General features: G+C 46.9%; 1 protein-coding gene across 3 annotated transcripts in view; it reads left to right on the top strand.

Moving 5' to 3' along the window:
• The window catches only part of Cdadc1 (cytidine and dCMP deaminase domain containing 1), a 32,065-nt gene extending 29,770 nt beyond the window's left edge, over nt 1-2,295 (top strand). For all 3 annotated transcript variants that reach the window (XM_008770760.4, NM_001399575.1, XM_006252126.5), the window contains one exon: nt 1,646-2,295. In XM_008770760.4, coding sequence (XP_008768982.1) covers nt 1,646-1,743 — 98 coding nt within the window. In that variant the 3' untranslated portion in view covers nt 1,744-2,295. The remainder of the gene's footprint in view (nt 1-1,645) is intronic.
• The last annotated feature ends 11,035 nt before the right edge of the window (nt 2,296-13,330 follow it).

The following is a 13,330-nucleotide window of genomic DNA, read 5'->3' as shown; positions in this document are numbered from 1 at the left end:
TAAGTATTTTTATGATTTGGAGTAATATATACAACATATATGTATATAATAGATAACACATATACATAAATATAGTTTAGGACATAGACAAATGCTGATTATAAAAGAAAATAATTGGTAGTTCTTAAAAATTGATAGTTCTTAGCAAGTACTTCACTAAGAGATATTATAAAGAAGATTGAGGAAAAGCCTCAGAGAGCCTAGGTATCAGCCCATTCCCGAGCACACAGACTCTTGAGATTGACAACAGGGAGACGTGATGGGAATGGAATTGACTTGGTGACTCATTCACAGCAACAGAAATAGAAATGTCCGGTGATGCCGGGAGCAAACCCACAGGTATCAGTACCAAGCGAGCGGGGGATGGGTGCTCAGAATGCTGTGTGTGGTGTGCAGGCTGGAACTTTGAGTCACATTGTCTAGATTAGACATTATCTGTAAAAACCCCACTTGGTACCTCCGACGGCACAGCAAGTTGGCTTGCAGAGACACGCCCTGGAGAAGCTTGTGTCATACAGAAGTGATGGACAGTTTAATAAATGATGTTCTTCAGAACAGAAGCTGGAAATGACCTGAACGTTTCTCTTAACAAATTAGATTTTTAAAGAAATATGTAGTGTTCCCACTGTGGGAACCTATTATGAAGTGAAATAAATGTCACTACATTCTTTAACATGGATGAATCGTAGAGATAGAGTGTTGAGTGAAGACCGTAAACGGCAGTGTCGAACTGTAGGATGAGGAGGCCAGCAGTACATTGTTCCACACATGCCACACAGTTATCTAGGGAGCAGTGACACCTGAGCGGGCTGACGGGGGGCTGAGGAGGGCAGCATGTGGGATTCCTGGGGGTTGGGGGCATCACATTTGTCTCTTGGTCCCATACAAATTTCCTGCAGATTTAACTGAGACAAGTCTTTCGGGACAGTAGATTCTTAAATATTTGTTTATTTGGCTAAGTTGTAAATATATTTTGAATATTTCAAATATAGCACAGTAAGTCAGGTGGGGCTTTCGGGTCCCCTTGGGAAGATGATTATGGCAGTTTTTCAAGGAGCTGGAAGCAGAGGGTAGGAGGGAACTTGCAGGTGGTAGGTATGTTTGCTGGTGGCTTCACAGATGTCTGCTTATGCCAGACTCATTGGGCTTTACACTCTTAGTACCCTGTAAGCACACGGAGCTTATGGCACCGATGAAGCCATTAGAAACCAAAAGCTAAAAGGAGCTTGAAGCCAGCCACTTCCCCTGGCACGTCCGTCCTGAGGTTGCCAGCTTATCTTGGGAGCCTGTAAACGGGGGTCCATTCTCCATGCTCCAGGCAGTGTGTGCCTCTCAGGAGGATACACAGGTACATGTTGTCTCCTCCAGATGAATAATGACTCCTGCAACTCCACACCCCAAGAAAGTTAAGTGTTGTTTGCTATCCCTTGCTGAGTGAATCCTGTTTATCAGGGGTTCTCAGATGCTGTATTATCCGTGAGTTGTCTAGAATGTGGCTACGTTTTAAAGTTTGGGATGTTGAGAGGGTGTTGAAGGTTGAGATACAATATATGTTCCTTTGCCATAAGCATGATTTGTCCTCCCAGCCTGAATGGCTGGACCCAGTCCCCGTGTGCTTCCTGACGAAGTTATTCTTGCATGCTAGATGGTGTACTGAGGCGCAGGTCTGCAAAGGAAGAGCAGCGCAGCAACAAGAGGCCACGTCTGGAAACCCGCTCTGCAGGCCGGGCTACACTGCAGTAACCCACATGCTTTCTTACTGCACCTCTCAAATGCAGCCTGTGGGGTTGTGACTAACTGAGAAGCTTTTACAGGGCTGAGTTGTAATTAGCCTCTGAGTGCTGTTACCTTGGATCTTTTTACCTCAGCATGCAGTGTGTTCTTCCACTACACTAAATGGGGTAGCAATAGTTTGAGACCAGTACAAGACCTGGGCCGCTGCTCTGAAGGCAGTTTCAGAACGGTTCATTCATAGGAGGGGATCTTCCTTTGACAAATAGTAGTTACTGTGGATTACAAGGATGACAATCAGAACCCTCCAGGCAATAAGATGCCTGGCCGTCTTTTAAGGCTCCATGTATAAATAACTGAAAGGCTGCATAACACTAAGTCCTTCTAGCCAGGACCTGCTGAAATAGACTGACTTAAAATTGCTGTGCCTACTCTCCATTTCACACGAGTTTTGTAAGTAGCCTGGGGATTTAGGTCAGTGGAGCTGTGCTGTGAGAGCATGTGCCAAGCCCTGAGTTCCCTCCTTAGCACCTCAAAACAAATAAAATGTTAATCTCACCTAAATGTGTTGTTGTTGTTGTTGTTGTTGTTGTTGTTGTTGTTGTTGTAGGGTCTTGCTCTGTAGCCCAGTCTCACTTCAGAAGTCACCATATAGTCCAGTCTGGTCTCAAGCTCATGGGTGACTGTCCTGCCTTACTCAGTCTCGAGTGCTGGGTTCAGAGTCTGCCATGCTGAGCCTCCTAATATCTCTGCTGCCTACATTCACAGTAGCCTGTTGGACCATGGTGCAGTTATGCCACTGGTTTGGGTAGCCACAGGAAGAGAATGCGATTCTGAGGCAGTTCTGCTGTTTGATGTCACTAAAGGCAAGCCTCAAATTTGATGACGGTTTGATCCTGGGAGGTTAGGTCAGGCAGTAAAGTGCGTGCTTTTCAAGCAAGAGTACCCTAGTTCAATCCTCACAGAAACCAATTTAAAAACAAAAAAGCGAGGCCTGGTGATGCACACTTGAACTCTTAGCACTGGAGAGGTAGGTGATTCTCTTAGGTTTGCTCGATCCCCAGCCTGGCCACTTGGTGAGTTCTGAAACAGTCTCACCTGTCTCAGAAAATCAGGTGGCTAGCACCTGAGGAACAACAGCTCAAGTTTGTCCATGTGTGCATGCACACATACTCCTGCACACTGCCTACCAACTTTGATCATGTGTGAATGGGGAAGAGCCATTTGAGTATTAGAATTCATCTGTTTACCCACCTCCTTCCCTCCCATCCGTGTACCGTGACAGTGTCTCATGGCTTTGATTTTGAAGACTTTGAAGAGAAGGCCTTTTAAGAACGTTTGTAAATCTCAGAAATACTCAGTCTTTAAATAGACATATCCTGAGTATGAATAGAAGAGTGGGTCTCTCAGTCTTTAAATAGACACATCCTGAGTGTGAATAGAAGAGTGGGTCTCTGATTCTTGTGCCTTCTCTTGGGGCTCTTCTCCTGTTGGTTTGCCTTGTTTACCTTTGCTGTGGTTTTGTTTTATTATATATTTTTTAAGAAAATGATTTTCCAAAAAGAAGAAAAAATAAAAAGGCACCAAATGCCAGAGACTTTTTTTTTTTTTAAAGGCACCACCTTCATTCTGAATTTGATAAACAAGACAAGCTTCTAATTCAGAAATTCTGTGACAGGCCTCCTGGCCAACAATCCAAGGGAATCAATATAATTCAAACGAGGAAATCTCATTGTGGCTACTCTTGGCAATGTGGCTGCTGATTCAAAGGTAAAAGAAGGTTGTTTTTTTTAACCTCATAATCAAAATGTCCAAATTTTACACACAAAAACATTTGGCTCTTTGCCAACTGGATCCATGGGCCTCTTATTGGGAAAAAGCATTCGGACTCAAAGGTTTAAATGTCCACCCAAGAGTTATTGATTGACATTCCCAGGTGTGATGGTGCCGGCAGATAAAGCCCTCCACCTGCTGGCCAACAAACGATTGCACAACTGCCTTTATCGTTTTGTGTGACTCCTCGTACCACACCACACCGACACTGGCAGTGCAGTATTTCAGTGATTAACAAGGACCTGAATACCTGATGTGGATGAAACAGTCAGTTCCAGGGTTTATTGGGTGCCATGCTGATATGTTAATCATTGGCCTGAAGCACAGGCATACTAGGTGGCTCAGGGTGGAAAATCCAGCTCAGTTCTTCGATAGAAGGACTGTGTCAAATATGACAGAGTTCAACATTTCTTAGACACCTTAGGTAGGAAAAAAAACAATTGGCTGTTTTAGTATCTGATATTCAATGCAACCATAAATTTGTGGGGACAAGTTTGAATACAGAAGTTTTTGACAGTGGTCACTGATCTAGAAAGGCCAAGGCCAAGATCATTCCTCTGGGTGGAGCAATGAACCCTCTCCAAGGAAAAACTGTCTGCCCGACAAAATCAATACCATAGTAGGCAGATCGAGCCATTATTAGCTCTTGAAGGGCCCATGTATTTGTTGTAAAAACAAAAACAAAATTTTCTAAAATCTTTTTAAAAAGTTATTTAACCTAAAAATATTTAACAGTCTGATTCTGATGTCTAAAATGGTGCATAACATAGCACAGATAATCAAGTTATTCTTTAAAAAAATTTTTGTGTATATAGATGTTTTTCCTGCATGTATGTATGCATGTGCTAGGGGTTCAGCAGAGAGCATTAGGTACCTCACACTTAGTGTTGTGAATGGTTGTGCACTACCACATGGCTTCTGGCGACCAACCCAACCCCAGTCCCAGGAGCAACAAGTGTTCTTAGTGCTGAACTGCAGACCCCTCGATCATTCTTTTTAAATTCATCGAGTGACTGCTAGACCGTCTGGACCTCAGGTATAGAGTATGCAAGCACAGCTCCCTAATCTCAAGCTGTGCACAGTCAGGTAGGAGATCTAGCATGATGTCGGTGATGCAGAAAATGATTGGCATGTTGTCCTTGGCCAGCAGCAGCATCTTCCCACACTTATTTAGAGACTTACATTCTTAGAGTCCATCCCAGAACCCAAGGCCAGCAAGCCAGGTTGTTAAGGGTGCCCCGGAGGATGCTGGTGACCCTTAAGGCCAAGAGCCCAGATTGTGGCTAAAGCTGCAGGAACAGAGGTGGCAGAAGGCAATGAACGTCAGGGCTGGGGGTGTGGGAGGAGACCCTTGTAGACTTGGAGGTGCTGAGCTGTGTCCCAAAGCGGAGCTCAGGGCTTACAGGGCCAAATTGGGGGATGGGAGGAGCTGAGAGAAAATAATGGCCTCTCTGTGGATGGGGATGGAGCACGCACTGGAGGGACTTCAGAGCTGTGCCCAGAGCCCATCTGGGTTTACAGAAGCCGAGTGTTGATTCAATCTGCAAAGTCCCAGGCCAGAGGCTGCCTTCTGTCCCTGGAGAGATCCGTGAGTGCCAAACAAAACCCAGTGTCTTCGCTGCTTCCCAAGATGAGGACCATTTTAAAAGACCGGCAGGAGCAAGCACAGCAGCTGCCGGGGCCCCCACGTTCATCAGCCAAGTAGGCACGACGTCTGTGTTATATGGGATTACTACCAGAACTTTGATTTTTTTGACTGTGGCTTTTCTGTGGTTTTCTTCCTCAATTTACCAAGTTTGAAAATATGTTATTCACTCATAAGGTTTCTTCTTTGTGCATGAGTGGTTGGTTCTACCTTAGGATCAACCACGGCAGCTTGTTTTTGACACACTTGGGGCATGTTCCATGGAACGCTGGCTTTTCGGAGCCCTGGTACTGGAGGTGAGTGAGTGGCTAAAGGCATATGCCATCAAGCCTGACAACCTGAGCTCAGTCCCCAGAACCTACCAGATGGAAGGACGGACGGACAGACAGACCGACCAACACACACACACACACACACACACACACACACACACACACACACACACGGGGACTTTATCAAGAGATTATTGGTACTCGCAGTAGCTGCCACATGCACTGAATTGAACTAATTGTCATACAAGAGGAAAGGATAATGCCCTTGCTCTAACCTGGGGTGTGGATGGCTCAGGGCCGGTCACAGGGGAGGTGGAATGGATCAAGGTTTTGCAGTTTTCTGGCTTCTCTGTGGCCCAGCACTTGGCCACTGTTCAAGCTGGCATTGGACAAGTCCTCTCTTGAGTCAGGAGGACCGTAAAGGACACGGCGTGGTGGCTCTCTTCTGTCCCTTCACCCCCGGAACTCTATCTGGCCCCAGCTACAGGCCTCATGACTTATTGACTGAAATTCAAGCCCCCAAGTGCCAAGCCCCCATGGTGGGTACTCAGCTTGATAAGTAATGAAGTATAATTGACTTGATTTTTTTTTTAAGAGAAAACCAGAACTCTTGATTAGCAACATGGGAGTTGGGAAAGTGCGGTTTGCTTATTGCACACTAGACTGGAAGCGATCTTTATTTTCCAAGGAGGTTGGTATGCCTTCTCTCCAACACGTCTAGGCAGAGCTCTGTCATGCAGACTGCCCTCTGAATTAAACCCTTTGCTGGTGTCCTCCAGCCACAGTGCTGACTTTCCTTTGTTTTTATAACATAAGAAAACCAACCTGGACCATAGTATTTTAGTGCTGGGCACTACTGGCATTCGAGGCTGTGTCCTGGGGACTGGCTGAAGCTCTGGGGCTGAACTGTGGGACCGAGCATCCTCCCGCACCCCCATCCTCCTACACCCCCATCCTCCTGCACCCCCATCCTCCTACACCCCCATCCTCCCGCACCCCCATCCTCCCACGCCCATCCCAGGGCATGGCAAATGCAAGTTCTTACTGTGAAGATCAGCACCTGTTACCATGTGGAATCTTAATTATATCTGACTTACTGCTTTCAGAGATGACTTTGAAAGCCACTGGCATAAAAACTAAGTATTTGACTCAAAAAAGAAAGTTAGATCCAAAGATCATCTCATGCTGTGACCATGGTTCTAGAGTTTTTCTATAATTTCTTAACATTTGAGGATAATGATTTCCATCATATGATGTTGAGTGTAGGGTGTGTGTGTGTGTGTGTGTGTGTGTGTGTGTGTGTGTGTGTGAATCAGGTTTGGTGTGGAGGCAAAAACAATTGAAAGAAGCAGAGATCAGCAGAGCTGCCCAGAGAGGTATAGACTGCTCCAGATGCTTGGAGGAGACTTAGACGCTCTGAGCTACCTACAAGCTCCACCCTGTTGAGCTCCCTGAAGTGGTGCAGTGTGGTCCCAGCTTCCAGTTTTCATTAGCTATCACCCATGCTGGAGTGGGCATTGGTGGGCAATGTTTATGTCTTTGAGTCACTTCTGCTCCTCTAAGCAATGCTTCCCCCATATTCCTGTAAGCAATCCCTGTAAGTTCATTTGTTCGCCAAGCCGGCGGTATCTGTACTTGGTTGTCGGTCCCAGAGCGAGGAAATGCTATGCACGTCTCCCTAGGAACAGTGTCTCACAGCAACCTCCCTTGAGACAGGATCTCTAATCGGCCGAAGCTCACAGATTAGGCGAGGCTGCTAGCTTTGGGATCCTTGTGTGTCTGCCACACCAGTGCTGGGATTCTGGTGTGCACCATTATGCCCTGCATCTGTACGTAGGTTCCAGGGATCTTTACCAACTGAGCCATTCCCTATCTCCACCCTAGTTCAGTGAAGCCATCTTTCAGAGGGCTGCTGAGAAAGGATGCATAGTGACTGGATGTCACCAAGCTCACCCATCTCATGACAGTGTCCGACCCTCACACTGTATGCAGCCTGGTGGATTATAGGAAGGTACAGCTGACAGGTCCACAGCTGCAGTCTTACCTGATTAATCTCAGAAATCCGGGACAAATAGCAAGAGTGTGTGTGTGTGTGTGTGTGTGTGTGTGTGTCTGTGTGTGTGTGTGTGTGTGTGTGCATGCGCACACACAGAGGCTCGGAGGAGCCTCATGTTAGCCAGCTAGCAAGACTCCACCATCACTGACAGGCAGAAAGCCACATTTCAGATGAACACAAGCCAGGGGGACATCTAATCTTTCTTGACTAAAGTTGCTGCCAAAGTGACAGGTAAACCCCAGCTCCTGCCTCTGCTCCCTGGGGATAGGCTAGAATTAGAAAAGCTGGCAGGCATCTATCGGCCCGCCTGACTGTTCTCTAAAGAGCCTCTCAAGGCTCCCTGTAGCAAGCAAAACAGCAAATCAGTAAATGTGCACCGTTCATTGTGGTGGCCATAGTTTGGTTTCACTCTGAAGTCCTAGCGGTGTATCCTGGGACTTCGCAAACAAGCACCGCCCACTTTACCCTCCACAGCTCATGTGGTGCCTCCATGCAGGGTTGCTATCTCGGTCCATACGTGCTGAGACAATGCGTTTGTGTACCCCAGTGTAATTATGTATGTATGTATGTATGTATGTATGTATGTATGTATGTATGTATGTATGTATGTGCCTTTTGTCTAACTGGACACAATCTCCTTGCTTGGAGAGTTGCTCATTGATTGATTGCTTCTGCAGCTGCCTGTTGAGTCAGATCCAAGGGTTTTCTAAGTCAGACGCCTTTTTAGTTAGCAGAGTCAAGTTTTGATGGCACTGCCACATGCATTCATGTGGCCCGCTGACATCAGCTAGCTGTGCGTTATCTGCAAGGGACTAGATGTGTTTTGGGTGTAATCATTTCCACTATTGGGGCATTGCTGGAGTGCAGCCACGCCCACCCGGATGCCCTTGCATTAACCAGAAACTTCAAGAACAGCAGGACCCTTATCCTGAGTGATGCGCTTGGCGGATGACCCTTGTTCAAAAAGCAGAAAGTGGAACCCTGTGCTGGTAAATATTATTTGGGGGATTCTACCCCACCTTAGATCATTTAGTTACCAAATAAAAGATGTAAAACCTTGATATTTATATAATAAGCCTTAAAGCATTAGAGCTGGGCAGATATCAACCCTCTATGCTATTGTGTCTACTTCCCTGTCAATAACCCTGAGACATCACTTGCCGTGTTCTTCTCGGGCTGCTCCTTCTCCAATAGGCTGACCCTTAAGGCCGTGTGCTCATAGTCTCAAGGCACATTCTTCCTCCCTCTCTCTCTCTTTGTGGTCTCTCCTCAGACCCAGAGCTCAGGAACTGAAATCCTGCCTACCTTTCCTCTGCCCAGGTATAGGCTGGTGGCATCTTTAGTCGACCAATAGTTTTAAATCAAGGGGCAAAGTATTTACAACAAAAGCTGCATATGTGAGAATCCACGGTCTTGGGGTAAGTAGACTTCGGGATACAGAATTTAGCATTACAATACACAGCAACAGACCAAACCTCAACAGATCCCCCCAACCCATCTGTTCAGCCACCTTTTGGGGTCTTCTGTAGGTGTGGCCAGTCACTCAGGCTGGGCTCCGAGGCCCTGCTGAGGAAGAACTCACACCTCTTTTAAAACGACATTGGGACGGATGTCTATACCAAACTTATCTTTGTGGAATAGCCTCACCCCAGTTGTTCCCTCCCCTGTTCACTGGCCTTTCAGCAGGGACACAGATCTCTTTGTCTCATTCTCTACCACATGATTTCCCATCAGTATTTGAAGCTAGCCGTTGTGTGCCAGCAGCCCATGACAGCCTCCCTCTCGTTCTGAAGGCTCGCTGTGTCAGTATGCAGAGGTCTGCAGTGACTGTAAAGGACACCAGGCAAAGTCAGGGTAAGTTCCAACTTAGACAAGGAGATGGAATCTTGGGATAACTGACTTAATCCCTGTTTGGTAACCATTGACAGGACAATACCTGAACCTACTGCCCCAAATTCCCAATCTTCCCGGAAGTTATGATTTTTGTCCAGCCTCCCTCTGATGTCACCTTTCTTCTCAGGTTTCCTACGTGAGAAACATCGATGGTCCGAAGTTTCACCTTTCCTGTTTTTACACTTGCCTTACATTGTCCCACTACTGTGAAGAGACACCATAGCACGGGCGAGTCATAAAGAAGACACTTCTTTGGGGCTGCCTCACAGTTTCAGAGGCTTAGTCCATTATCATCATGGCAGGGAGCCTGGCAGCAGGCAGGTATGGTGCTGGCGAAGTAGCTGAGAGCCACATCCTGATCCACAGGGGAGAGGAGAGAGACAGAGAGACAAAGAGTCAGACAGACAGAGACCAAGACAGAAAGACAGAGAGACAAAGACAGAGACAGAGACAGCCAGCCAGAGACAGTGGCAGGACCTAGCATGGAGTTTTGAAACCTCAAAGCCAACCTCCAGTTTCTCCGACAAGGCCACACTTAGTCTTTCTCAAATAGGGTCACTCCCCGATGGCTAAGCATTCAAATATATGCATTTTGGGTACTGGACTAGAAAGTTGTCCTGGGTGTGAAGTTGTTGTGCTTTGGGGAACTTGTTTTGTGACACTTCCTCAATGTCCAACAAGCAAAGCCCGCCGTATTCCTACCCCTTCCTTACTGGAAGCACAGCTGGCGTCCTCAGCATCCGCAACTTCACTCACGAATCAATAGTTTGGGAAATGTTTCCCACTCCTAATGGCCAAGCCCTCCTGGGTCCCCACAGCCTTTACCACTGGACACCTAATCCTCTTACTCGCCTCTGGAGACCGCTGCCACCAAGTTCTTGTTCCAGCCATGGTCCAGCCTGACTCTACCCTACCCCTACTTTCCTGCTCCCTCTCACCCCTACTCAAATTCTTGTTTCTTTGTAGTTCCTTCAGAAGGATCTGGCCACTGACTAGAAAGATACCGTGTACAGGAGTGACCGGGTCTAGACAGAGATACTGCAAGAGCCCAGGTGTATGGTGACATAGCCTGGTAAGCATCAGGCCACCCCGGGAGCCCTTGTTAGAGTAATCCAGAAGAAGCAGAAACTTGCGAGCTTAGCATTTTCAACCCTATTTCTTTCTTTAGCTTTTATAGTGCTGTGGAGGAACTCGGGGCCTCCCGCATGCCAGCAAGTACTAAGCTACATCCCCTGCTTAGGAATTTTGTCTTAAGGATGTGACTATGTTTTGGCCCATGGTTACATTTAACTTAATCTTGCAGCTTGATAAGCTCCTTGTCAATTTTGCTACTATTGAGTAGGCCCGGTGACTCCCGACAGGCATTCATTTGATCAGTGAGTTAGTTTCAGCCTGGCCATAGATCCTGTTAACCAAGAGTCCTGCAGGACTCCAATAAAGAACATTGTTTACTTCAGCCAGCAGGGGGCAGCATGTTCCAGAAATTGAAGGAGAGGCTTTTTGGAAGAAAAACTGATTTGTGCATGGTTACACCAGGATTCTGAATTGAGGAGAAGAAAGACAAGGCACAGTTCTGCCCAAACCCCAGACCCATGAGAGCCTGCCACCCTTCCACAGGCCGGTGCATCATGAGCTCGGAGGCCTCGAGTCCTTGGGAACCTGGGGATGACTTTATGGGACGTACCCATTCTAAGGTCAACCGAGGAAGACTAGTGAGGGCAGAAGTTGAGGTGTGCTGTTTATGAGATGGAGGGTTAGGCCTGTGGGAGGTTAGAGAAGACAGCTGTGACAGGAGGCTGCCTCTGAGGTGGATGTGACTCAGTTAGTAGAGTACCCATGAGGCCTCAGGTTCAATCGTCAGCATTGCCTTCTCAGTAGGTGGCCAGAAGGGAGGGTCGGAAGTTTATGGTTGTCCTGAGCATCTGAGGCCAGCTTGGGATACATAAGACTGTCAGAAAAGAAAGGCTGTAGCTGTGTGTGTGTGGGGTGTGTGTGTGTGTGTGTGTGTGTGTGTGTGTGTGTGTGTGTGTGTGATGTACATAGGGCCTGAACCACTGCAGAGTGTGACTGACTTGCTGCTTCTGGTAACATCAAAGACCGGAAGGCCTGGAAAGAGGGTCTGAGGAGGTAGAAGGGCGCAAGGGTGGGCTGAGTGGCTCCTCCAGCTGGGAAGGGATAACAGCCCACGTACGTACGCACTTAACAGTTGTTGTGGGACAGAAGCAGGGCAATTGCAGAAAGGAAGGGTTTTAATGTGGGTTGCATTGAGCTAAATGCTGATGAGACACTAATGCCCAGTGCAACCAAGGCAAACGGGGTTTTGAAACAGGGCTGTGTGTCCTGGGGACAGAGTGGCAATGTAGGTATCAGAAGTTGGGAGGTTTTGAGGTTTGGACAGGAAATGTCTCTCAAAAGCTCTGGTCGCAGGCCAGCAGTGTTAGGTGGGACTTCTGGAAAGTGACTAGATCGTGGGGTGCTGATCTCATCAATGGTCCATAATGGATGGGGTCATAACAGAGGCTGGTGGAAGCTGTAGGAGAAGGTGCCTGTTGAAGGAAGAAGGCCACTGAAGTCTGCCTGGTAAAGACTTATTGTCTTTACCACACACAGTCTCTCTCTACTTCATGGTTACCGTGAGGGAAACTGTTTCCTTTCAATCATCACCACACACCTAGACGCATGGGGCCAGACAATAACCTTTTTCTCCTTTCTGTTGTTTTCCTCAGGCATTTTGTGACAGCAAGGGAAAGTTGACTGACACAGTCACCTGGAGGCATGGGTTTGGGATTATGGCCAAGCATTAAAGTGTGCAGCCCAAGAGTCAGTCAGGAGAGAGCTCTAAAACAAGGCGTAGATGTGTCTAGACTATGTCTCACACAAGAAGACTTTCTAAAGAGGAGCCGAGAAGAGAAGCAGACTCACCTCGAGGGTGAAGCAAGAAAACAACGTAGGAACAAAGTACTTTCCCTAGTGCTGCTGGACTGCTATGGGAGAATAGCAAACTCAGAAAGATGAGCAACCGTTCCCATTCTGGGCTTGCTCACAGGAGAGGATCATGGGTGGGCACCAACACTTTCACATGCTCAGTTGATCCAGAGGTACACCGTACTTGGCTGGGGTTGTCTGGCACAGTGCATGGAATAATATGTAGCATGAAGATTCATGATGAATAGCATTAAATAACACAGAAAGCACCCAAGAGATAACACAGGTCACAAGGCTGTGGACGCAGCTCTTTGGTAGAGCTTGTCTAGCCTGTGCGAGCCCAGGTGCCAGTCCCCTGTTCTGCAGACAAAGCACAGTGAGTCTATGGTAACATTTTGAACAGTTTTATTACTACTTCGCACACTAGGTGGTTTGCCCATTTTAACCGATACTTCAATGATTCTAGTGTGTTAGCTTGCAGGTATGTGCAAACACCTCCATAATTAGTTCAAAAATTTCCGTCACCTCAATGAGAAAGCCCCACCTTTAGCTGTCTCCCCACATGTCCATCTCACACTCCACCCTCAAATCTTTCTGTCTAGACATCTCTGTGTTGGACTTTCTATGTGCACAGTGTCATTTAGTGTGTAGCTGTGACTTGAATGGTTCTTCAAAAGGTGTGTTGAAATTCAACCACAGGAGCACATCATTTGTTTGTCCTAGTAGGGCTGTTTTTCTTCTTTCTTTCTTTCTTTCTTTCTTTCTTTCTTTCTTTCTTTCTTTCTTTCTTTCTTTCTTTCTTTCTTTCTCTTTCTTTTCTTTCCTTTTCTTTTCTTTTTTTCTTAGCTGCCTGTTTATTTTCTAATGAGAGAGAGGGAGAGAGAGAGGGAGGGAAGGAAAGAGGGAGGAAGAGAGGTAGAGAGGAAAGGATGTAGATTTTGGAGGATGGGAAGGTAGGGAGGAGCTGGGAGCGGA

The sequence above is a fragment of the Rattus norvegicus genome, chromosome 15 (genome assembly GCF_036323735.1).
Source record: "Rattus norvegicus strain BN/NHsdMcwi chromosome 15, GRCr8, whole genome shotgun sequence".
Classification (NCBI taxonomy): domain Eukaryota; kingdom Metazoa; phylum Chordata; class Mammalia; order Rodentia; family Muridae; genus Rattus; species Rattus norvegicus.
Note: the sequence above shows the minus strand (reverse complement) of the source record. Positions and strands in the feature narration are given on the sequence as shown.